General features: G+C 45.1%; 1 protein-coding gene across 2 annotated transcripts in view; it reads left to right on the forward strand.

Moving 5' to 3' along the window:
- The window catches only part of EFR3A (EFR3 homolog A), a 648,826-nt gene that overhangs the window by 484,085 nt on the left and 137,345 nt on the right, over window positions 1–27,396 (forward strand). For both annotated transcript variants that reach the window (XM_029592044.1, XM_029592042.1), the window contains one exon: window positions 2,593–2,707. In XM_029592044.1, coding sequence (XP_029447904.1) covers window positions 2,593–2,707 — 115 coding nt within the window. The remainder of the gene's footprint in view (window positions 1–2,592; window positions 2,708–27,396) is intronic.

A 27,396-nucleotide genomic window follows, 5' to 3' on the forward strand; every position in this document is an offset into this window, starting at 1 on the left:
GCAGTTAGTGGCAAGAACCCTTCAAAAGGTTCTTTAGGTTTGGGCTAACTTTTCTGCATTGTCCTAGCATGACCCACTCAGGATATGGTTTTTATCATATCTCATTCAGTAGTCCATCCTTCTGATTCCTCTGAGAGACCACTGCTTTTTAACATATTTATAGATGACCTAGAGATGGGAACAACCAGTGAGGTGATCAGATTTGCTGCTGATACAAAATTATTCAAAATTGTTAAATCTCAAGAGGATTGTAAGAAATTGCAGGAGGATGTTGTGAGACTAGGAGACCAGGCAGATTACATTTAATGTGGACAAGTGCAAAGGGATAAAGAAGAGCATCCCAAATTATAGCTGCACAACGCAAGGTGTCACATTAGGAGTCACCACCCAGTAAAGGATCTAGGCATCATCGTGGATAATATGATAAAATCCTCTGCCCAGTGTGCAGCAGTGACCAAGAAAGCAAATAGAATGCTAGGGATTATTAGGAAAGGAAAAGAGAAGAAAACAGAATATCATCATTCTTCTGTATCACACCATGGTGTGACTACATCTTGAATATTGTATGCAATTTTGGTTACCACATCCCCAAAAAGACAGTGGAATTAGAAACGGTGAATAGAAAGATGACCAAAATGAGAAAGGGGATGGAAAGATTCCCTTATGAAAATAGGGATCTTCAGCTTGGAGAAAAGATGACTGTATAAATTAATGAATGTAGTGGAATGGGTAAATGCAAATTGGTTGTTTACTCTTTTAAACAGTACAAAAACTAGGGGGGACACAATGAAGTTACTAGCTAATATGGTTAAAACAAATAGGAACAAATATTTCTATACTCCACGCATAATTAAACTCTGAAATTCATTGCCAGAGGATGTGATGAAAGCTCTTAGTGTAGCTTGGTTTAAAAAGCACTGGGACAAGATCCTGGAAGAAAAGTTCATAAACCATTATTAAGGTGGACTTGAGAATCCCTGAGATGAGCAGAATGGAATCTATCAATCTTTCAGGATCCTGCCAGCTACTTTTGCCCTGGATTGGCCACTATTGGAAGCTGGATTCTGGGCTTGATGGACCCATGGTCTAATCTAGTATGGCAAACCTTATGTTCTTATGATTCCAATAAGTTGCCAAAGAATTCTAATTGGCTAGCTTGGGCTGACTAACAAATTAAAGACTGTGTCAAAACATATTAAGTGAGAGCTGTGGTGACTTCTCTGGCTAAATTTGGAGCCACTTCCATTGAAGACATTTGCAAAGCTGCTTCCTGGTCATCAATTCACATCTTTATATCCCAGTGCTGTCTAGACAACATGTCTCAAAGACATAGTAACTTTGTATAAGTGGTTCTATACAGCCTATTCTCCAGTAGGCTGCTGTCCACTGGTGGGATTTCAGTTGTCTGTTTATTAGTTGCTCTAGAATGCAACCCTCAGTTTTGGATTCCTAACAATTATGGATCATTCATGCCCAGTTGTCAATAAAGAAAGTTTGCCATAGCAGCAGAATTAATCTGCCATATTAATGGCACAGTGGAGGGTTAACTACCTCTCTAAAGCTTAAGCTCTGGATGAGACTGAGGAGCTTACGGTGCAGCATATGTGCACGGGAACTCTCATGCATATTTAGTAAGACACTGAGTTCTGAGAGCTGGATCCGTGTCAGTGCCGTCAGATGATGTTGCCATGCGTTATGGCTAATTCATCCTTCTGTCTGCAGGTTAGCAATCTTGCTTTCACAGTACATGTTGATTATAAATCTAAAAACTGTTATAGCTGTTGCTGAACATTAGAGGCATATGAATCTACCATTTTTCACGTCTCTATATTCTCTTTTCTACATTTTTATATTTTGTGATAGTGTTAATATTTATTTAGACCAGAGGTTCTCAACCCTGTTCTTGGGCACATCCAGCCAATCAGGTTTTTAGGATGTCTACCATGAATAGGCATGAGATAGATTTGCATACAATGAAGGCAATTCATGTAAATCTATCTCATGCATATTCATTGTGCATATCCTAAAAACCTGATTGGCTAGGTATGCCCTAAGGACTGGGTTGAGAACCACTGATTTAGACTTTTGGTCAAATTCTTTTATGGATTATTGGATAATTATGAGTTTGGACCCTTTTTTTGTGATTATGTCATTACAGTTATATGTTTTGTGTTTCATGACATACATTTTGATACATATTCAGTCATTGCTTAAGAATGGAATAAGGTGTAAGAAATTAATTTCCTTCAAACTGAGAACATTTTCAGTTCTTGAATACTCTTGTTAACTTGTAATTTGAGTCAAATGAGCTGGTTTTAAGTAGTGTAATTACTCAGGAGAAATGAGAATAGAAAGTGTTTACATGGGAAAAAATGAGATAGTCGTGACTAGCATGGGGCAAACTAATGAGCAGAGCTGATGACTGTGACTCAGATATATCCTGCAGCTGTAACCCTGTAATTTTTTTTATAGGAACTCAGGTATTTATAGTTAGCTAAATTGTTAACTTCCAAATTACCTGCATTGAAGAAGAAATAATTTAATATTGTACTTTGCTGTTACGATTTCCTATTTCTTTATTTGTTCTTGCAGGGTTCTTTGGAAGCAATCTCCCAGATTATCAGAGATCAGAAATCATGATGTTCATTATGGGAAAAGTACCTGTTTTTGGAACCTCGTCTCATGTATTGGATACCAGCCAGTTGGGGTTTGTTGCTTTTATGTTAAACCTTTTTCTTTAAAAATTACAGAAAGGTATAAAGAAAACAGTAGCCATGGAGATAAATATTCTGGGTTGCTTCAGGGTGGGTCCAAGGTGGTTAACTGGATTAACACTGTTTGAACTATAAACAAAGGGAAGTGGTAAATGGAGTTCACTCAGAGGAGGGTAATAAGTAGAGTGCCTCAAAGATGTATCCTTAGGTCAGTTCTGTTTAATATCTTTCTGAATTAAAGGTTAGACGGAAAAGTTTCTCTCTCAAGATGACACTAAGACCTGTAATAGAGTGGATACCACTGAGAGAAGTAATCAGAATGTGGAGCAATTTAATGTAACCACTTGGCTAATATTCCATCCCAGGACCCGAAGAACCACATCTCAGGTAGAGCTTAAGCTCTCCTGATGTTAAGCCTCTCTGAAAGTCCGATTTCCTGTTCCCTGTACGTACCGGATCAGTCCAGACTCCTGGGTTATGCCTCCGCACCAGCAGATGGAGACAGAGCAAAACTTGACAGGCTCTGCCATAAATACCAGGGTGCCACTCACAGCCTTCCAGCCTTCCAGTATTACTCTGTCTCCAGCAGATGGTTCGGGTGCATCTCCCACAGTCTGATTTGATTTAAAAAAAAAAAAAAAAAAGGGGAGAAAAGAGGTTTGTTAGTGTGAATCGTTCATTTGATTAAGTTTAAAAAAAAAATCTTCACTTCAGGAGAAGCCGTTGATACAGCCAGTCCTTTGCTCCCAGGGGGTTGTCAGGTCCTGAGGGGACCATCCCCCCTGGTCGAGCAGTTGCTGGGTCTAAGGGCTGAGGACCCTGTGGTAGTGTTTAGCCCAGCCAGGGTGATACCAGGGAGTCCGGCTCACTCACCCCAGCGGACCACTTCAGGACCTGACAAGGGACAGCTCGAGGTACAAAAAAAAAAAAGGACGGAGCGTTTTTTTTATTTTAGTCAGGCAGCGGCTCTCTCTCTCTTCTCAGTGCGGCTGCGGCGATCGTTCTCTGCGTCCCTTTCCCCCCCTCTCCCCTTTGTCGCCATGGTTTAGGTGCGAGCGCTTTTCCTGGTGCCGAGCATGCCACGCGGTGTGGCCTGCTCGGCTTGTGGCGCGGACGGGGCGTGCCTCTCCCAGGACAGGTTCTGCTCAGCCTGCATCCTGGGAGGCGAGGGGACCTCTGTTTCACTTCGGGGGGTGGCCGTGCGGCGGCAGTCGTTTGCGATCGTCGTCGGGGAGCCCCCCCCAGTTTAAAAAAAATCGCGGGAAAGTCGGCCATTATGTCAGCGGCTCCTTTCACGGCCCCGCTGACATCGGATCCCAGGGATTTTCCACCCTCGCTCTCCCCACAGTGACCGCCCCAACGGCCTGTCTCGCCAGCGGGGGCATCGAGAGGAGGGCAGGGGGGGCACTGACACGGAGTCGGACGGATCCGATACTTCCTATTCTTCTGGATTTATACTGGCCATGCATAGGGCTTTTAAGGCCCGCAAGGCCCTCCAGAGACACTCATCCCAGGCGGGGGGGCCCTGAGGGGCCACTCCCCGTGGACAAGCCTCGCCCTCGGTCAGGGAGCTCGGAGGGGCAGTCCAAGTCTAAACGCCTGTTGAGAGTCCTCCCGCCCAGAGTGGACACGGAGTCCTCCCCCAACTCCTCGGATCAGGAACTTCCTGAGGAGCCCTCCCTGCCCCTGAGGGAGGCCGAGGGAGATGGCACGGCACCGCAGGGAACGGCAAGGCAGAGCCAGGCCTCGGAGGGGGATGATCCAAGGGTAATTCGCCTTTTTAGAAGGGATGAGCTGACTCCACTGATCCCAGCCATCCTGGAGGAGTTAGGGATCGCATAGCAGGAAGAAATTAACTCCTCTTCAGTCTGCTTGGACATTGAAGGAGACAGACAAGTCCCTCTCCTTGGGCACAGCTAAGGAATTTAAACTTTATTTCATCCTTATTATAGAAATTTACTGTTTTTGGGTAGTGCTAATATTATCTGTATATTTTTCTAGTTATATTTTTCTAGTTATATGTTATTGCTGTTTTAAAGTGCTGTTTGTCTAATCAAAAAAGAAAACTACAAAGAAAGGGGAGTGGTTAACAGCTATTGGCAACAGACTTAGTGCATAGGAGGAGGAAATTAACCCCTCTTCAGTCTGCTTGGACATTGAAGGAGACAGACAGAAGTCCATCTTCTTAGGGATAACCAGAGGAAGAGCTTACATTAGTTAGCCTTACCTGGGGGAAGGTCTGTTCAAAAGCAGCAGATACAGTGTCCAGGGATCAGCCCTGGCCAAAAGTTAACTGTTTAACTCCCTCCCACCCCTAGGTTTGTATTTCTGATATAGTCTTCCTAATTACATAATTGGCAACAAGATAAATTAGTAAATTGGTATTACCTCAGGTGTTAACTACCAAATTACTAAAATGAGGACTATACAATGTAACTATTGTGGAGCCTTTATTCTGAGGGAAATCATCTGGAAACTTGGGGCTTGCCCCATTTGTTCAGAACTCTCTTCCTTGAAAAAGGAGCTGGCTGAAGTTAAAGCTGAATTAGCTTCAATGAAGAAAGGCTCATCCTCTTTATAATTTTCAGCAATTCCCCATTACCACAGAAAAACCAAAAGTCAAGGATAAAGAGATTTACAGTGGGCTCAGGTAGGATAAGACCTGTGACCCACAGGCACCCATTCTTGATAACTGTGCAGCCCACAAGTCTACTACCCCCACACTCACACAGGGCATTAATGAACTCAAACAACAAGATTACAGTGGGCTCTGGTAGAATTGAACCTGTGATGCAGAGACACACACTGTATCAGGTGCAACAAGTACAAAAATCCCTCTCTGTAGTAAATACTAAAGAAGCTCTTGAGAAAGTGATTGAAGTGATATCTGAAAAGAAAGAAGAAACCCAATGCATAAAGAAATTCCAGATCCGTAACCAAAGGAAAAAGGTCATTGTGCTGGATGAATCTGTCATCAAAGGCACTAATCCTTTCGTTTGCACAAATGCAAAGGGGAAGGGTGAAGAGGACAACAAAACTCAACTAAATTCACAAAAGGAGTCCAGGAACAGCAGTAACCTGAAGAAGGAAAGCTGGAAAGCTATGAGCACAAATGCTCGTAGTTTGGGCAATAAAATCCCAGATCTGCAAGCCCTAATGATAGAGGCAGCCTTAGACATTGTTGCTGTCATGGAGACATGGTTCACAGAATCTCATGATTGGGATATGGCAATACCAGGCTATAATTTGTTAAGGAAGGACAGAGAGGATAAGAAAGGGAGAGGAGTGGCTCTTTATAACAGAAGCAATATCCAAGCAACTAAGCTGCAAGGAAGATGGGGCAATGAAGAAGCACTATGGGCTGACCTAAAAAAAGATGGGACATCCATTTTTATCGGAGTGGTTTACAGGCCTCCAAACAAAAAGGAAGAGCTGGACAGAGATCTGGTTGAAGACATCCAAAAGATAGGAAAGAAGGGAGAAGTGGTGATCGTTGGAGACTTTAATATGCCAGATGTAGACTGGAGAATCCCATCTGCAGAATCTAATAATAGTAGAGAAATAGTGGATGCCCTGCAAGTAGCTTTGTTCAAACAAATGGTAATGGAACCCACAAGAGAAGGAGCTATACTCGACTTAGTGCTCACTAATGGAGATAATGTCTCTGATGTCCAGGTGGGCGCCCACCTCAGCACCAGTGATCATCAAACGGTATGGTTTAATATCACAAAAAGGATACGGAAAAGAAGCACAAAGACCCGAGTTTTGCAGTTCAAAAACACGGACTTTGATGAAATGGGGAAGTACCTGGAGGAAGAATTAAAAGGCTTGGAGAACGAGAGAGATGTGGATCAACAATGGACCAATCTAAAAGGAGCAATTACCAAGGCTATATGTTAGAAAAGTAAAGAAAAGCAAAAGAAAAATGAAACCTATCTGGTTCTCAAAGGAGGTGACTGACAAAATAAAGTCTAAAAGAACAGCGTTCAAGAAATATAAAAGATCCCAAAGGGAGGAGCACAAAGAAGAATATCTGGTAAAACTGAGGGAGACGAAGAAATTAATCAAGACGGCAAAAGGTCAAGCGGAAGAGAGGATTGCCAAGGAGGTAAAGAGGGGTGACAAAACATTTTTCAGATATATCAGTGAAAAGAGAAAAGTTCAAAGTGGTATAGAGAAATTGAAAGATGGAAAGGATCAATGTGTGGAGAGAGACGAAGAAATGGCAGAAATATTAAACAAATACTTCAGTTCTGTGTTCACTAAAGAGGACCCTGGAGAAGGACTGTCGCTAGTTAACAAGAAACTGGAGGGGAGTAGAGTAGATGTAACTCCATTTACAGTAGAAAATGTATGGGAATTGCTGGAGAAACTGAAAGTGGACTAAGCCATGGGGCCTGATGAAGTTCATCCCAGGATACTGAGGGAGCTCAGAGATGTGCTGGCGGGTCCGCTGTGTGACATGTTCAATAGATCCCTAGAAACAGGAGTGGTGCCGAGTGATTGGAGAAGAGCGTTGGTGGTCCCGCTTCACAAGAGTGGGAACAGAGAAGAGGCTGGTAACTACAGACCAGTTAGCCTCACTTCAGTGGTGGGAAAAGTAATGGAGTCAATGTTGAAAGAGAGAATAGTGAACTATCTACAGTCGGGAGAATTGATGGACCAGAGGCAGCATGGATTCACCAGGGGAAGATCCTGTAAGACAAATCTGATAGACTTTTTTGACTGGGTAACCAAGGAATTGGATCAAGGAAGAGCACTTGATGTCATCTACTTGGATTTCAGCAAAGCTTCTGATACGGTCCCGCACAGGAGACTAGTGAATAAAATGAGAAGCTTAGGAATGAGTGCCGAGGTGGTGGCCTGGATTGCAAACTGGTTGACGGACAGAACACAATGTGTGATGGTAAATGGAACTCTCTCTGAAGAGAGAGCGGTTTTAAGCGGTGTACCGCAAGGATCCGTGTTGGGACCGGTCCTATCTTTGTGAGTGACATTACGGACGGGATAGAAGGTAAGGTTTGTCTTTTTGCGGATGACACTAAGATCTGCAACAGAGTGGACACGCCGGAAGGAGTGGAAAGAATGAGATGGGATTTAAGGAAGCTGGAAGAGTGGTCGTAGATATGGCAGCTGAGATTCAATGCCAAGAAGTGCAGAGTCATGCATATGGGGAGTGGAAATCCAAATGAACTGTATTCAATGGGGGGAGAAAGGCTGATGTGCACGGAGCAGGAGAGAGACCTTGGGGTGATGGTGTCTAATGATCTGAAGTCAGCGAAACAATGTGACAAAGCGATAGCTAAAGCCAGAGGAATGCTGGGCTGCATAGAGAGAGGGATATTGAGTAAGAAAAGGGAAGTGATTATCCCCTTGTACAGGTCCTTGATGAGGCCTCACCTGGAGTACTGTGTTCAGTTCTGGAGACTGTATCTCCGAAGAGACAGAGACAAGATGGAGGCGGTCCAGAGAAGGGCGACCAAAAGGGTGAATGGTCTTCATCGAATGACTTATGAGGAGAGATTGAAGAATCTAAATATGTACACCTGGAGGAAAGGAGGAGCAGAGGTGACATGATACATACTTTCAGATACTTGAAAGGTTTTAATGATCCAAAGACAATGACAAACCTTTTCCGTCGGAAAAAAATCAGCAGAACCAGAGGTCAAGATTTGAAGCTCCAGGGAGGAAGACTCAGAACCAATGTCAGGAAGTATTTCGTCATGGAGAGGGTGGTGGATGCCTGGAATGCTCTTCCGGAAGAAGTGGTGAAGACCAGATCTGTGAAGGACTTCAAAGGGGCATGGGAATAAACACTGTGGATCCATAAAGTCTAGAGGACGTGAATGAAGAGTGGGTGGCTCGCGGGAATGACAGCTACTGTCTGGAGATAATACCCTTATTCAATAAACATACACACGGTTAATGCAACTCCAACATTGCTCTAAGCTTCAACAGCAAGAGGAAACGTGGAAAAATATTTGCATTCACAAAAAAAGCGGAGAGTAGCTTGCTTGTTCCGGCGGTTACTACCCCAAACCAAATAAGCCTGGTACTTCACTTTCAATGCATATCCAGCATAGCTCTCTGCTTCAACGGCAGGGGAGAAAGACTGATACATCACGAGTATCCAGCATAGCTCTCTGCTTCAACGGCAGGGGAGAAAGTCTCGTAGTTCACTTTCAATGCATATCCAGCATAACTCTCTGCTTCTTCGGCAGGGGAGAAAGACTGATACTTCACACATATCTAACATAGCTCTCTGCTTCAACGGCAGGGGAGAAAGTCAGATACTTCACGAGTATCCAGCATAGCTCTCTGCTTCAACGGCAGGGGAGAAAGTCTCATAGTTCACTTTCAATGCATATCCAGCATAACTCTCTGCTTCTTCGGCAGGGGAGAAAGACTGATACTTCACACATATCTAACATAGCTCTCTGCTTCAACGGCAGGGGAGAAAGTCAGATACTTCACTTTCAATGCATATTGCTATTAGGTTCACTTAGAGAATAGCCACTGCCATTAGCAATGGTTACATGGAATAGACTTAGTTTTTGGGTACTTGCCAGGTTCTTATGGCCTGGATTGGCCACTGTTGGAAACAGGATGCTGGGCTTGATGGACCCTTGGTCTGACCCAGTATGGCATTTTCTTATGTTCTTATGTTCTTATATCCAGCATAACTCTCTGCTTCAGCGGCAGGGGGAATGAAGAAAAGTAGATCTATCTACAGACAACAACCAACAAGGTCTGAATTATTTAGTCTGGGTAAACAAATAAGCATGGGTATAGCTTGCTTATTGCGGCGGTTACTACCCCTAACTAATTAAACTAGATATTTCACTTAGAGGCAGTTCCAACACTGCTCTCTACATTAATGGTGGGGGTGGAATGGAAATAGAATCAAAAGGTTACTAAGAGCCAAGAGTAACAGATAAGAATGAGAAAAAAAAGTGCAAAACTTGCTGGGCAGACTGGATGGGCAGTTTGGTCTTCTTCTGCCGTCGTTTCTATGTTTCTACGCCACCCGAGGAGTCTCGGCTTGGATACATGGATCCGGTGTTGTTAGGGCTGAGTGGACCTCCCACCACATTCCCTTTTCACTTCTCGGTGACGGATCTTCTCTTTCGAGAATGGGATACTCCAGATCTGGGGCTGAAGGTCACGAAGGCAATGGATAAGCTCTATCCCTTGCCAAAGGATGCTCTGGATGTCCTGCAGGTCCCAAAGGTGGACGCCGCAGTCTCGGCGGTCACAAAAAAGACGACCATCCCGGTCACGGGAACCACGGCCTTGAAGGACCTGCAGGATCGCAAGTTGGAGATTCAGCTGAAGAAGATTTTCGAGGTCTCCGCCCTGGGGGCTCGAGCGGCCATTTGCAGTAATTTTGAGTTACGAGCTGGTCTTCGTTGGGTGCAGCAACTGCTTGCCAACGAGGGTGTGTCCGAAGAAGAAGCTAGGCAGGCGGGTTGCCTCGAGACGGTCGTGGCTTATAGTGCGGATGCACTGTATGACCTTCTTAGGACTTCGGCCCGCTCCATGGTTTCGGCTGTTTCAGCCAAACGGCTCTTGTGGTTACGGAACTGGTCTGTGGACGGGGCCTCCAAGTCGCGTCTAGGTTCCTTGCCCTTTAAGGGTAAGCTGCTCTTTGGGAAGGAATTGGAAGACCTGATACAATTGCTGGGCAAAAATAAAGGGTACAGACTCCTGGAGGACAGGCCGCGTTCCATGGGGGCCTTCTCCTCCAGATCCAGGTTTCAGGGAAACTGTAAGGCTCGTGTTCCTCGGCCGAGTACCCATGCCATCCTCCTTTCGTTCCGGAGGGGGTAGGCAGCAGTCCCAGTCCTTTCGAGGGAGATGTTTTGTAGGTCTGCGTCTAACCCCTCGTCTTCTGGCTGTAAGTTGGCACAATGATGTCCAGCCGGTCCATCCCTCCATACCGAAAGTTGGGGACTGGCTGGCTCTCTTTTACGAGGTATGGACCACAATTACGACAGACGAGTGGGTTCTCTCAGTGATAAAACACGGCTACGCTTTAGATTTTGCTTTCCTTCCCAGTCTGAGATGTTTCCCTTCCCCGTGCAGTCACGTGGAGAAGCGGAAGGTGGTTCAGCAGACTTTGCTCCGATTGTCGCATCTGGGGGCAATTGTTCCAGTTTCCAACTTGGAACAATGAAGAGGACACTACTCCATATACTTAAGCGTTCCAAAGAAAGACGGGGCCTTCCAGCCCATACTAGATCTCAAGGACGTCAACAAATGTCTCCGGATACCGTGCTTTCACATGGAAACCTTGAGGGCTGTGATTGCCTCAGTGAGACCGGGGGAGTTCCTTGCTTCGCTGGATCTCACGGAAGTGTACTTGCACGTCGGAATCCGGGAGGACCATCAGAGGTACCTCAGATTCTATGTGATGGGACAGCACTATCAGTTTCAAGCGTTACTGTTTGGTCTCATGACGGCCCCCAGAACATTCACCAAGATCATGGTGGTGGTCGCAGCGCAGTTACGCCGGGAGGGGCTGTTAGTCCATCTGTATCTGGACGACTGGTTGATACAAGCGAAGTCCGAAGCGCTCTGTCGTTCAGCGATACAGAGGGTGCTGCAACTGTTGCGCTCCCTTGGCTGGGTAGTCAATACAGCCAAGAGTCACCTCGAGCCATCTCAGTCTCTAGAAGTTTTGGGAGCTTTATTCGACACACAACAAGGCAAGGTTTTTCTCTCTGTCGAACGTAGTCACAAGCTACAACACCAGGTCAGGGCTTTACTGCAGAATCAGTCTCCCACGGTTTGGGACTATTTGTAATTGATAGGTTCCATGGCATCAACACTGGAATTGGTACCGTGGGCTTTCGCGCACATGCGGCCAATACAATCGGTGTTGCTTTCCCGTTGGAGCCCGGTTTCCAAGCAGTTCCACCTGCCGTTACCCCTAACGAAGGTGGCTCGGTCCAGTCTGGGATGGTGGTTGCGTTCGGACAATCTCCTCCGGGGGGTCTAGCTTGTGGCACCAGACTGGACAGTAGTCACCACGGATGTGAGCCTTTCCGGCTGGGGAGCAGTCTGTCTGCGGAAGTCCGTACAGGGCCTCTGGTCTCTCGAATCTCGCTGGTCAATCAATCGCTTTTAGACCAGGGCGGTACGTCTGGCACTTCGAGCTTTTCTGCCCCTGATCCAGGGAAAATCAGTCAGAGTATTGTCTGACAATGCAACGACAGTAGCCTATATCAATTGTCAGGGAGAGTCTCTGAGTTGCCCGGTGGCGTTAGAGGCTCGACTCTTGATCCAGTGGGCAGAGCGGCACCTTCTCAGCATTGCCACGTCTCACATAGCAGGGGTAGACAACGTTCACGCAGATTTTTAGAGTCGGCATCAGCTCGATCCCGTAGAATGGGAACTTGCCGACAGGGCGTTCCAACTAAAATGCAACAGGTGGGGACAACCGGCCATGGATCTAATGGTGACCTTTCAGAATGCCAAGGCTCCACGCTTCCTCGCCCGCTGCAGGGAACTGGGGACGGAGAGGGTGGACACCTTGGCGTTACCCTGGCCAAGGTCGGTCCTTCTGTATGTTTTTCCCCCCTGGCCTCTAATTGGCAAGGTCCTTCATCGGATAGAGAGTCACCCCGCGGAGGTGATTCTGGTGGCCCCAGAGTGGCCGCGGCGACCTTGGTTTGCAGACCTTCTCAATCTGGCAGTGGAGGGACCACTGCGTCTTCCGGCGTTACCGAATCTTCTTCATCAGGGGCCTGTATGTTTCGATCAGGTAGATCGCTTCTGTCTAGTGGCCTGGCGTTTGAGAGGCGCCGTTTAAGAGGTAAAGGTTATGCAGTGGTCTCCACCCTCCTGCAGTCGTGCAAGACCTCGACTTCCTTATCATATGTGCGGGTTTGGAAGGTTTTCGAATCTTGGTGTTTACTTTGGGCAATCCGGCCCACTCGGGCATCCATTTCTGAGATTTTAGCTTTTTTTCAAGACGGTTTGGCCAAGGGCTTGTCCTGTAGTTCATTGAGAGTACAAGTGGCTGCCCTAGGCTGCTAACGTGGTTCGGTGGACGGTGGGACACTGGCATCACATCCAGATGTTGCATGATTTCTCAAGGGGGCAAGGCATTTACGTCCTCCACTGCTTGTTCCCTGTCCTTCCTGGAACTTAAACGTGGTGTTAAGGGCTTTGTGTGGACCACCGTTCGAACCACTGAAAAGGGCAAGGCTGAAGGACCTCACGTTGAAGGTCGTTTTTTTGGTGGTGATCACTTCGGCTAGGCGTGTGTCGGAGCTTCAAGCGTTGTCTTTTAGGGAACCTTTCTTGCGGATCTCTGAATCCGGAATTAGTTTCCGGACTGTTCCCTCCTTTCTGCCGAAAGTAGTTTCGTCTTTTCATTTGAACCAGTCGGCGGAGCTTCCAGCGTTTGCGCAGCTCGACAGGTCGGATCCTTCTTCCAAGGTCTTAGTGAAACTGGATGTGTGTAGGGCTCTTCTGCGCTTTCTAGAGGTTATTAATGAGTTCCGGGTTTCGGATCATCTATTTGTCCTCTGGAAGGGTCCCAAAAAGGGTAATATGGCGTCTAAGGCCTCCATTTCGCGTTGGTTGAAGGAGGCCATTAACTCCGCATACCTTTTGACTGGTCGGCCTTTGCCCTTGAGTCTGAAGGCGCATTCTACGTGTTCTCAGGCGGCCTCCTGGGCGGAGTGTCATCAGATTTCTCCACAGGAGATCTGCAGAACAGCGACTTGGAAGTCGTTGCATACATTTGCACGTCATTATTGGCTGGATGTTCAGGCACCCAGGGAGGGAAATTTCTGAGCAGTTGTGCTACGATCGGGCCTCTCCGGGTCCCATCCCAAGTAGTAGGAGCTCTGGTACATCCCAGGAGTCTGGACTGATCCGGTACGTATAGGGAAAAGAAAATTAGGTCTTACCTTCGATAATTTTCGTTCCTGTAGTACCAAGGATCAGTCCAGAGTGCCGCCCACTTCTGCATTGAGTTGGAGAGTCCGCTGTGCCTACATTTTGCCCAAAATTTCCTCTTGGGCCTGGACGATTATTATTCCTGTCTGTTTTCGGGTCAGGTTCCTTGTTGGGGATAGTGATTCGAGGGTTCCCGGTTGAACTTCATGTATATAATTAGTTTGCAGCTGGGGATTAATCTGCTTTGACATTACGTAATACTGGCAGGCTGTGGGTGGCACCCTCGTATTTATGGCAGAACCTGTCAAGTTTTGCTCTATCTCCATCTCCTGGTGCGGAGGCATAACCCAGGAGTCTGAACTGATCTTTGGTACTACAGGAACAAAAATTATCGAAAGTAAGACCTAATTTTCTTTTGGTCAAAGATTAATTCCAAGCCCTGAGCATCATTCAGTATTAAAGTCTCTTGCATAATCATGCTGGAAGCTGAGTTGGTTTCTGACTTAACTTTTACTGATCAAGCATGGAAAGTTGATGAAATGATCCATTTACAGTTCTTGTTATTTACTAATCCTTTTTACAGCTTTAGGTATTTTAATAAATTTGTGACTTTAAGCTTACACTGAATTTATTCTGTTAATGTCAACTGTTTTTCTTATTCAAATAGAATTGTTTTTAGGCTTCCTCCCAGAATTTGATGGATAAGAAAATAATCCAATTTAGATGTACTACTACAAAGTCCCATTTCTCATATCTTTACTCCTGTTATCTTAAGCTTTACTTTTTTCCTCTTTATTCCCTTCTTTGATACCTGGATGGTATCCTCCTTTTTTCAGCATCCTGATGATGTCTATGTGGTCAACTACCGGATGGATGCCACAGATCTTCTTCACTGCTCCTTATCCCCAAACACAAATTCAGATTCATTCTTCCACAGGACTGACAATGATCCACATGTTCTCTCTGCATGAGAGACATCATTCCTTTTAGATGGAACACACTGAGCCCTTGGGCTGTAGAGTACTCATGTGTTGAAAAATAAAAGAAGATAAAAAATGGAGAAAGGAAGGGAGAAAAAAGTTCTTGTCAGCAAAGCAATCAGTACCAAAAGACATCCAAAGGTTAGCTTAAAGGCACCCTTCTCATCTATACCAAAGTACTAAGCATAAAATTGCCAGTTGGCATCAAAAGCATGTGACACAAATAAGGATGATCATACTGCAAACTCACTAAAACCAAATGAGATGTAATGATGGAATAAGCATCTGTCTTCCAGAATCTGGTGGAATCAGGACTCAATGTATCAAGTGAACATTACACAAACAAAGTACAAAGTTTCCACTGAATAGACTGTCTCAGGGGAATGTGAAGACGAAAATATACTAATTGTGATTCTTTATCTACAAATACACACAGTGCCAGATATGTTTCTCCCAGGACAAGGAGGATGGTAGTCCTCACATATGGGTGACATCACTGGACGGAGCCCTATCACGGAAAACTTTCTGCAAAGTTTCTAGAAAGATTTGACTGGCACACTGAGTGCACTGAGCATGCCCAGCATGCCATTATACCTGTGTCTTAGGGGTCTCCCTTCAGTCTTCTTTTTTCCGCGCTGCAGTTAGCATCGCTTTCAGGAGCTCTGAAACACTTGAAGGTTTACTTCACGGAAACACTTGAAGGTTTACTTCACAAATAATTTTTCCCTACACTGGTTTCCCTTCGCGTACATTTAATCAGTGCTCGGTGAGTACTATGCCCTGTTTTTCGGCCGGTTCCTGTCACCTCACTAACTGTTTTCCCTGGCTTACCAACTGAATTGTGGCCTCCCTTCTCCCTATGTTTTCATCCTCAGTTAGCCCCACGAAGCCTGTGAGTGTCCTTCTGCGATCCTCCACCGGGTTATTGGGGCTAGAGGGATAGGGACGTCCACGATTACCGTTGGCGCCAGAGCCACTGTCAAGGCCATCGATGCTCTCATTCCATCCATGTCTCCATCAATTCCCTCGGTGCCTTTGTTGCGGTCGATGCCGCTATCGTTGCCGTCGGTGCATCTATCCATGTTGTCCTGCCTCCATCATTGCCCCCATCGATGCCATCGATGCCGACATCGATGATACTGATCCCTCCATGAATTCCATCGATGTTGTCAGCGCCCGCTTCGACGCCGACGTAGATTCCGCCGATGCCATTGTTGCCACATTGATCCCTTCGATGATACCCTCGATGCCACCTTCAATGCTGCCATTGATACCATCAATACTACTGGAGCACCTAAACGCAATACTCTTGACTAAACAAAACGCTCCATACTTCGGGTTCTTAACCAAAGCCGCATATAATCCTAGTGCACTAGACCAGTGGTTCTCAACCTTTTTCCCATCGTGACACACCTGACAGACCACGCTCACATGTGTGACACACTGCTCATTACAATTTACAACGGAAATAAAAAATAAAGGTCCAGTATTATTTTTATTGTTAAGAATGACACAAGAAAAAGAAACATATTCTGTCTGAACAGAAATTGCATAAACAGTAAACATTAGAGATGTGCATTCGTTTATCACGAATTAGGCAATTTCGACGAAATTGCCTAATTCGGGGGACCTGAACCACGAAACAGATTTTCCCTGAACTTCGGGGAACATTCGTTTTTGGGTTAGTGCGGGGGGGGGGGGAGGGGCACATTTATTAAAAAAACAAAACAAAAAACCACCCCAACCCTTCACATTTACTGTATTACAACCCCATCCCCCCCCCCCCCACCATCCCAATCCCTCCCCAAGACTTAGTAAATGCCCTGGTGGTCCAGCGGAGTCCCGCGAGCGATCTCTCCCTCCGTGCCATCGGGCTGTTGGGCTTGCTACGAATCAAAATGGCGCCAATGGCCCTTTGCCCTTACAACGTCACAGGGGCTACTGGTGCCATTGGTCAGCCCCTGTCACATGGTAGGAGCAATGGACGACCGGCGCCATCTTGTGCTTTTACCATGTGACAAGGGCCGAACAATGGCACCGGTAGCCCCTGTAAAGGGTTATCGGCGCGATTTTGAATACTGGCAGCTGACGGCCCGAGTGCAGAAGATCGCTCCCAGACCCCCGCTGAACCACCAGGGACTTTTGGCAAGTGTCCCCCCCCCCACAAGGGACATCGTAAGGGCAAAGGGCCATCGGCGCCATTTTGATTCGTAGCAGGCCCGACAGCCCGATGGCACGGAGGGAGAGATCGCTTGCGGGACCCCGCTGGATCACCAGGGCTTTTAGTAAGTCTTGGGGAGGGATCGGGATGGTGGGGGGGGGGGGTTGTAAGAAAGTACAATTAAAGGGTTGGGGTGGGTTTTTTTCCCGATTCGTCTTTTTTTTTTAATTTGTTTTTACAGTTTCGGGTTTGGGTTCCAGCTTCGTTTTTTCTGGAAAACGATCCGTGGGAAAACTTGTTTTCCCACGAACCGCCCAAACTGAAACCCGACCCGAACCAGAAAAACAAAGCTCATCTCTAGTAAACATCCCACACCAATTTCCGGCACTTAACAGTAACCACCCTACCTACTAACAAAAAGAACAGCGGATGAGTGAAATAACCAATAATTAAAAACTAATATAAAAAATTTCTAGATACCAATAAAATATTTCAAAGTAGCAGACACAAAGACCCAGTAATGAAAAATGATACAAACAATTTTTTGCTCTGCATACCTGGGAATGTTTGATATCCAGGTGCCCTGAAATTGTTTTGAATTAGCAAGAGGAGGGATGGTTTGCTTGTAACTTTCTCCTCTCTCTCTCTCACACTGGCTCTCAATCGCTCACATATACACGTGCTTTTTCTCTCTCACTTATATAGGCTCTTAATTGCACATTTACACACATGCTGTCTATCTTTTCAGGCTTACACACACAGGCTTTCAATCACACACATACATGCTGTCTTTTTCTCTCACACACAGACTTTCATTCACATGCTTACAAACATGCTCTCTCTGTCTCTCATTTACAGACAGGCTCTCAATCACATACTCACATGCTCCCTCACCTAAACCAGCTCTCATTCACACACATACTCTTTCACATGTACAGGCTCTCTCACTCACATACACACACACAGGATCTCAGACACATGCTTGCTCATTCACTCACTCTCCCCTCTCCCCCAAACTAGCGGCAGCAGCAGCCTCCTCCACTTCTAACCCTAAAGGCAACAGCAACCTACTTCATTTTCAACCCTCACTGAGAAAGGAGTCCCATCGGCCGCAAGGGTTGACGACGTTCTTTGTTTTTTTCCAGGCCGCGCAGCTCATTCCTCAGGCTGCGCCTCTCTTCTTTTCTTCGGGCCGACGCTGCCTGCACTAGCATGGTCTCTTCTTCCCACGCACGCACCCACTGCTCACCACTTCCTCTTCTGGGCCACGGGGGGGGGGTGGAGGCGGGAAGAAGAGAGCATGCTGGTGCCGCTAACTCCAGCTGTGTCCTGACGCGTTCTGTCCAGCATCTTAGCCCAGGCGGAGGACCTATTTTGCTTGGGAGGGGGAGCAGCTGGGTCAGTGGGGGAACAGGGGAAGTGAGGCAACACACCTGCGGTGTTCTTGGCGACACACTGGTTGAGAGCCACTGCACTAGACAGTGCCAGGAGCAGTGCAGGCATGGTGACAGTCTGTCACCACTCGCCATCTGAGACAGCGAAGGTATCCACCTCGGCGGTGGGGAAAGACCAGGCCGAGCACCGTGACAATCATTGTCACCGGCACGATGATTGTCCGCCACCGAGGCAATCCAGGAGATCATTGGCATCTTACTCGGTGCTAGAGCATGACCGGGCTGAGCGCCGAGGGAGACTTCGCTACTGCCACCGACACTGTTCTGCACATCGGTGGCAGTTCCTCAGTGCTGGAGAATGACCGGGCCGAGCTCCGAGGGATACTTATTCCACGCTGGCATCAATGTCCATTGAGCCAGTTGCAAAGTGGGCCCGGGTTCATGAGTCCTGTGCTCCTCTGCGCCAAGGCGTTCCCCACCAACACCGGCGCCGGGTACTGAGCCACCACAAAATAATATGGAAGCGCCAGTAATGCCTAGCCTGTCTCCTCTGTAGCTGCGCAACCATACCAGCTTACAGAGTTCAGCCGGATGTTTGTTTCCCTCAGGCTGTCCTCAATGCTTCCGAAATCCATGGAGCCATCAAGATTCACCGACTCGTCCTTCTGCGATCCACCACGAAGGATGTAATTACTCTAATCCCACTTCAGCAACAATCCCATCGAGACCTGGTCGCTAAATCTGGCCATATGGTTTCGGAAGGTTCTAGGTCGTATTCTCCTCCAAGAACCAAATTCGTGTCACATATCGCTATTGCCAGGTATGTTTGACACAACACCAAGAGAACTTCTCTACCAATAATTTGGGATTGCATCGAGATGTCCTCCCATTGCTAGCAACGGGACTCCATACTCGATAATACTCTGGCTTCTGATTCCTAGTTATGGCCTGAAGTCCCAGATAAATTAGCTGATCTGCCAGACACAAAATCCAGCAGACACTGCCTCAATTGCAAGCCCACCTCAAGACCCGGCGACAGCTCTCGACGTTTGCTTGCACAGCAGTCAGAGATGCATGTAAGACTTTTACAGCTCCCGCGGGAGACCAGCTGATATCCAGATTACATTAGCTCCGCCAGTTGGACAGCCTCCTGGTCTCTCAACCTTGCCAGATATCAGAGCGCCATCCCACTTAGTACCAGGGCTTTGGGGTTCAGTCCCCCGGACGCTACAAAGCGGGGTGGAGGGGGTTAATCCCACTATTCCTTTCTTCAGAAGGGACAGGTAAAATGGGTCTCTCGTCAATCGTGCTTCCCTTACCGCAGTAAGTGGGTTGCCTCTCTCCTCTAGTCTTTCTACGTGCTTCATAGTGAGTCAATAACATTCCAATGCCGTTCTGCCATTCACACTAGCTTCGACAACTTGTGTATTTCACCAAATGCCTAGCTGTTTCTCTACGGAGCAAAACATCATTCACGCTTTTCCTTGCATGGACAACTGCCTGATAGGAGTCAATCCAAGCAAGGAGCTCTAAATTCTCCAAGACTCACTATAAATCTACTACATTTCCCTGGGATTTCTGTTAACTACTATAAATTCCATATGGAGCAGTTCTGGACACTACAGTCACAACGAACTTCCTGCCCTACAACTGTACATACATCCTGTCAAACTCCTACACATCTCTGCATACATGCAACATATCCTCAGCCCCTCAATTCTTTCATTGATGGGCCACGGGTTTTTTTTCACTATCCACTTCACTCATATGCCCAGACTGGCTATGGGTAAGATTCAAATATGGATTTTCAAATATCAGTGGCTCTAAGCTGTTCAACCGCTTTAGTCCCTGATCCATATTATCAATCCAGAACCAAATCCTCAGATGGTCCTGGTCGCGGTCTCATTTACTTAGGGTTGAAGAGTTTGAATCCACATCTTCCCAACCCAATATGCATCTATTCCACTTCATGCAGAGTTTCACATCAACTTCCTGGAGTTTCGAGCCATGAGTTATGCCTTTTATGCCTTAAAATACTGCCTCTGCAACAAACCTTTGTGCATACAGACAGACAGCATATGGTATTCCATATGGTATTCCAACATAGAAGCACACAAAACCTCTTAGCTGCTCTGCCAGGAAGCTGCGCAGTTCTAGCCTTCAGTCCTTGCACACTCCATGCATTCCCGGGCCACTTATCTAACAGACTTACCGAACGCACTAGCAGACCTTCTGCATAGATGTTTCCATCCTCTCGAATGGTCTCTGACTACATGAGTAGCAAGCAAAATTTTCTAGCACTGAGGTCAACCGACCTTGCCGTCTGCGTCCGAATTGAACCATACAATGGACAGGTTCTACTCCCTACACATGTATCGGAATGCATTCCCATGGACGCCTTGGCTCGCTCTGCAACAAAGGACCTTTATATGTGTCTCTTTTGACGCCTCTCATAGCCAAAACTCTCATTATGCTACAACAGGACGGGGTTCACGGTTTCTCAGACCCATGTGCTGACCGCGACAAGTATGCTTTCCCATACTTCTTAACCTGTCTCTCCTGTAACCAATTCGCCTGCTCACAGGTAAGTCTCATATCACAGACTCACTGATGTTCTTAGGTACTGGTAGCGTGGCATCAGCCTTCCACAGGTAAATCTTATCATTTGAAATGGAATGATTAGAACATAAGAAATTACCATGCTGGGTCAGACCAAGGGTCCATCAAGCCCAGCATCCTGTTTCCAACAGAGGCCAAAACCAGGCCACAAGAACCTGGCAATTACCCAAACACTAAGAAGAACCCATGCTACTGATGCAATTAATAGCAGTGGCTATTCCCTAAGTAAACTTGATTAATAGCAGTTAATGGACTTCTCCAAGAACTTATCCAAACCTTTTTTGAACACAGCTACACTAACTGCACTAACTACATCCTCTGGCAACAAATTCCAGAGCTTTATTGTGCGTTGAGTGAAAAAGAATTTTCTCCGATTAGTCTTAAATGTGCTACTTGCTAACTTCATGGAATGCCCCCTAGTCCTTCTATTATCCGAAAGTGCAAATAACCGATTCACATCTACTCGTTCAAGACCTCTCATGATCTTAAAGACCTCTATCATATCCCCCTCAGCCGTCTCTTCTCCAAGCTGAACAGCCCTAACCTCTTCAGCCTTTCCTTATAGAGGAGCTGTTCCATCCCCTTTATCATTTTGTTTGCCCTTCTCTGTACCTTCTCCATCGCAACTATATCTTTTTTGAGATACGGCGACCAGAATTGTACACAGTATTCAAGGTGCGGTCTCACCATGGAGCGATATACAGAGCCATTATGACATTTTCTGTTTTATTAACCATTCCCTTCCTAATAATTCCTAACATACTGTTTGCTTTTTTGACTGCTGCAGCACACTGAGCAGACGATTTTAAAGTGTTATCCTCTATGATGCCTAGATCTTTTTCCTGGGTGGTAGTTCCTAACATGGAACCTAACATCGGGTAACTACAGCAAGGGTTATTTTTCCCTATGTGCAACACCTTGCACTTGTACACATTAAATTTCATCTGCCATTTGGATGCCCAATCTTCCAAGATCCTCCTGTATTGTATCACAATCCGCTTGTGATTTAACTACTCTGAATAATTTTGTATCGTCCTCAAATTTGATAACCTCACTCGTCGTATTCCTTTCCAGTTCATTTATATATATATATATATTGAAAAGCACCGGTCCAAGTACAGATACCTGAGGCACTCCACTGGTTACCCTTTTCCACTGAGAAAATTGACCATTTAATCCTACTCTCTGTTTCCTGTCTTTTAACCAGTTTGTAATCCACGAAAGGACATCACCTCCTATCCCATGACTTTTTTTAGTTTTCTTAGAAGCCTCTCCTGAGGGACTTTGTCAAATGCCTTCTGAAAATCCAAATACACTACATCTACCAGTTCACCTTTATCCACGTTTATTAACCTCTTAAAAAAAATGAAGCAGATTTGTTAGGCAAGACCTCCCTTAGGTAAATCCATGTTGACTGTGTTCCATTAAACCATGTCTTTCTATATGCTCTACAATTTTGATCTTTAGAATAGTTTCCACTATTTTTCCCGGCACTGAAGTCAGGTTCACTGGTCTATAGTTACCCGGATCACCCCTGGTGCCCTTATAAATATTGGGGTTACATCTTTTCCCCAGTTCCTTACAAAACTGAATCCCTCTTCCCTGCACCATCGTCTCATCCACGCAATGAAACTCTTGAGCTCTGCCTGCCTCTGGGGGACCTGCACGTGGAACAGGATGCATTTCAGAGAATGCTACCCTGGAGGTTCTGGATTTCAGCTTTCTACCTAAAATCCTAAATTTGGCTTCCAGAACCTCTCTCCCACATTTTCCTATGTCGTTGGTGCCCACATGTACCACGACTGCTGGCTCCTCCACAGCACTGTCTATAATCCTATCTAGGTGATGCGTGAGGTCTGCCACCTTCGCACTAGGCAGGCAAGTTACTAGGGGTTCCTCATGTCCACCAGCCACCCTGCTATCTACATTTCTAATAATTGAATCACCAACTGTGATGGCCAGCCTAACCCTTCCCTCCTGGGCATGGTTACAAAAGGGTATTAGCCCCTTTTTCTACACCACTCCTATTCTCTTTCGCTTTCTAATATACCCTCGGTTTCTGGACCCCAGACATCCTCCGCATGGGTACACCTCAGTTCCAATTTGGCGTACCACTTGGGAGTGGGGATGCCCGATTAACGGTTCAACCCGTAACCAATGAGCCTCTAGGTTCACTGGTTACGGAATGGGGCCTGCATTTAGTACTTACAAGACTCATACATTCCCCATTCGAGCCTTTACATTCCTATAACTTAACAGTCTGGCATGGGGAACTTCTTTTCCTTGTAGCCATCACTTCTGCCAACAGGGTCTGTGAGTTACACACCCTTGTTGCATACTCACCCGACCCTGCGTTCCTCCATGACCAAGTGGTCCTATGTACTCATCCTCATATTCTTCTTAAGGTAGACGCAGCCTCTCACCTTACTCTGAATATACTCTGCCCACTTTTTCCCAGTGCCTCTCTCTCACCAGGGCAAGAGGGTTTTCCACTCCTTGGACTGTGAGTGCCCTTGCATTCTATCTAGACCGCACTACACTCCATAGGAATTACACCTAAATCTTTCCTTCTTTTACAAAAGACAAGCTGTGAGTTCAAGTGGGCAAACAGACTCTCTCCATCTGACTAGCAGACTGTATTGAATTCTGCTATGACACACCAGGCCTTCCTTTCTAGGCGTGAGTACAGGCACATTCTATAACGGCCATATCAACATCGGTACCACACTATCGTTCAGTACCAATGGCTGCTATTTTCTAGGCTGCAACTTGTAGCTATCTTCACACATTCGAAGCCCCCCTTCTACTTATCAATGAAAGTCTGTCAAGACTCTGACTTTGGCCAACCTGTCTTGAAAAGCTTTCTTCCACGATAATCCCCAACTCCTTCCACAACCACCTGCTGTGATGTCAGGCTGCCTCATCTTCACCAATAGCACCCCAATTATTGTGCCTCCGCATGAGTTGTCTGCTATTGGCCTGTTGTAATTTGAGTCAGCCTGTAGCTTGCTAATCACCCTTATGAGAGGACTACCATCCTGCTTGTCCTGGGATAAAGCAGAGTTGCTTACCTGTAACAGGTGTTCTCCCAGGACAGCAGGATGTAGTCCTCATGGAACCCACCCACCACCCAGTGGAGTTGGGTCTGCTAACATTTATTTATTTTATTTTTCACTCACTCTTTTGCTACAAACGAGACTGAAGTGAGACCTCTGTGGACACAGGGATAATGGCATGCTGGGCATGCTCAGTGCACTCAGTGTGCCAGTAAAAGCTTTCTAGAAACTTCGACAGAAAGTTTTCCATGATAGGGCTCCGTCCAGTGATGTCACCCATATATAAGGACTACATCCTGCTTTATCTTGATTGCAGTGTTTTGCTGTTCTGCTATTGAACCTTGTACTCCATCACTAGAGCTTGCTTTCCTCCCTTCTGCCACTCCCTCTTTAACCCTCTGTTACTCTTCTGTCATCTTCCCTCCCCTCTTACCCCAGTCTCCATCACTACAGCTTTCCTCTTATTATTCCCACCTCTCAGAAATACCTTTCATTCCCACCTTCTAAAAATACCTTATGCTCCTCTTTTTTTTTTCCTGTTGCTCTTGTTCCTTTCTTCCCTATCACACCCATTAACTGCCTGTCTTACGCCTCTATTTACTAACTTTGAGACATATGGCACTGGTAGTACCTAAAACATTCTTGCAGAGTCTGGGATGGGAGTGGATACCACAGTTTTCCAGTGCTATGCTTATTTTTTAGTTTAAATCTGATTTACTAATTTTCACAACACCTCAATTAAGAACATAAGAAATTGTTGTGCTGGGTTAGACCAAGGGTCCATCAAGCCCAGCATCCTCTTTCCAACAGAGGCCAAACCAGGCCACAAGAACTTGATACATTGTACATGTACAATGTATCAGTATAGCAAACATACATACATCTTCCAATGAACAGTAACAAAATTTGACAAAAACAGAACCTACCAATTCCCAGCCCTCTCCTCTCAATCTCATCCCCCCACACACACACACACACCTTTCCCCCTCTGTAAGTTATCCATACCAAAATTATGTAGAGCAATTAAAGGAAAGACCTCTAGTGAAATATAACAAATATAGAGATTATACACTTATTGACCTTTTAAAAATTGTTCAGAATCTAACTCTGAGCTCTATATAGAAGCTTTAAGATATATGGAAGCCATATATCCAGAATCATGTTTTTCTTCCTGGGATGTTCTGATTTACAAGACATCTGCTCCATAATTAATAAATAATGGATTTTATTCCTCCAAAAGATAAATGAAGGAATTACTGGTTGTCTCCAGAAATGCAGTATAGTGTGTGTGTGTCTAATAAGAGGACTTTTCATATCCAAGATCAGTAAGATGAATGAACATCACCAAACAGTGCAGAGGGGGTATCAAAGACCAGAGACTGTAAAGTATCCATTCCATATAAGAGTATACCCTCCTCCAAAAAAGCTTGTATTTTAGAACAGAGCCAGAAATATTGGCCAAGTTGACCCATTTCAACAATACATTTGATACATGTATCTGAATCTGTTTGCACCATAAAAGCTTGTCTCTGTGAAATAAATGCTCTATTTAAAATTTAAATTGTTTCTTGTAACTGTACATTGTTCGAAATGTTAGATTATAGAAGCAAAACAGTTATGAAAACCTTTTGTGAGGAATTGTATTTGTATCTCCTCTGACCATTTATTCTATAATGAGGAGGGGTCCCATTTATCTTCTGAAAGAATTAAGGCATTATAAAGTTAGTGAACCTTCCCAGATCTTCAATATCAAACCATTCTTGTAAAGCTTCCCTTTTATCTTTGGTTAGCTCAGAATGATCTAGGGACCCAACATAATGATGAGACTGGAGATAGTTGAAATGTTTTCCCATAAAAGCAAAAGACTCCTATGATTATGCAAATGGCCTTATTTCCCCATGATCTCCCATTTGTCCCACTAGGATCAATCCCTGACATTTCCAACCAGAAATTATCCAGCAAAAATTTTCCATTGACTTCCAGGGGTACCAGTGAGATTCTTGGGTTTAAGTGTAATTTATGAGTCAGCCAACACTGTCTTTTGCAATGGGACAAGCAAACAATGATTTTTCAAATGTGCAGATAATTGTCCATTGGTAATATGAAGAATATATGATAAAGAAAAAGGAGCTATCAGCGCTGCTTCAAAATTAAGGGATGTATAAAAATTAGTCCCCTGGAGCTAGTCTCCTATGATACGTGATTAGCTGCCATGTTATACGGTTTCAGGTTTGGCAGTTTCAAACCCCCTTTATCCAAGGTTTCATAAGTTTAGAAATTGAGATGCAAGGTTTTGTCTCTCTCCAGATATATTTCCTCACCTCTCTATAGAAAAATGCCAAGGAATGTTTATCCAGATAGAGTAGAAGTAGTCCAAAAGCATAAAGCCATCTGGGTAATACAACCATTTTAAGTAAATATATACATCCAAATGAAAGATTTAGCGGTGACCAGGCTCTCAAGGTGATTTTTGTAGCATCTAACAATCATGTAAGATTTATATCTCACGATAATAATATTCCCAAATATTTTATCATCTGATCAGCCCATTTAAGAGGGAAGTTTCCCACCTAATTATGTGTTTGCCAATCCCCAATTGGAAGCACTTCAGATTTAATTTGAATCTCGCTAAAGATCCATAATGCTGAAATTCCCCAGTCAGTGCTCCTAAAGAAGTCACAGGTTCTGATACATGTACTAGTAGATCTGCAAAAACAGAGTTTTAATGTTTGAAAATGCACATTGATCCATTGTATGTGAGGATTATGCATTATATGTAATAATAAGGGATCCAGGGATATCACAAATAGAAGTGGGGAGAGGGGACATCCCTGTCTTGTTCTTTTGCATAAAATGATTTCAGGGGATAAATTTCCATTAACCAATATTTTGGCTCTTAGATTATTTTATAATATGTTAGGAACTTCAGTAAAGGGCCGTCAAAACCACGAAACTTCAAGGACGTAAATAAAAATGTCCAATCTACTCTATTGAATGCCTTTTCAGTGTCAAAACTGATAAGTAATGGAGTGTAATTTCTGTCTTGGAACTTGATCCATAATGGCTAATATTTTCCATACCTTCCATCACTGAAATCATCCATTTGACAAAATCCACTTGTTCTTTTATTACTAAGGAATCTATAAAAGGAGCTAAATGATCTGCCATTATTTTAGCAAATAGCTTCACATCATAGTTTTTAACAATAAAGTGGGATGGTATGATACAGGAAAGGTGAGGTTCCAACCTGGCTTAGGGAGGACTATAATGGTTGCTTTGTTTGACTCAAATGATCAAATGACTTTTAAAAGGGCCGCAAAAACTTTCTCCAAAGGATTGCTTATTTCATTTATTAGCAGTTTATAAAATTCTCCTGATAGGCCATCCGGGCCGAGAGATTTGAAAAGTGATATTTTGATAGCCCCCCAAATTTCTTGGGGGGCATTTAATGCTGATACTCGATTAAGCAGCAACTTTGGTAAGAAGGAGGCTTCCAAGTATGTATATATATATCCCTGTTTCATCACCTTTCTCAACTCTATAAAGATCTTTATAGTATTG

The sequence above is a fragment of the Rhinatrema bivittatum genome, chromosome 2, assembly GCF_901001135.1.
Source record: "Rhinatrema bivittatum chromosome 2, aRhiBiv1.1, whole genome shotgun sequence".
In the NCBI taxonomy this organism is placed as follows: Eukaryota; Metazoa; Chordata; class Amphibia; order Gymnophiona; family Rhinatrematidae; genus Rhinatrema; species Rhinatrema bivittatum.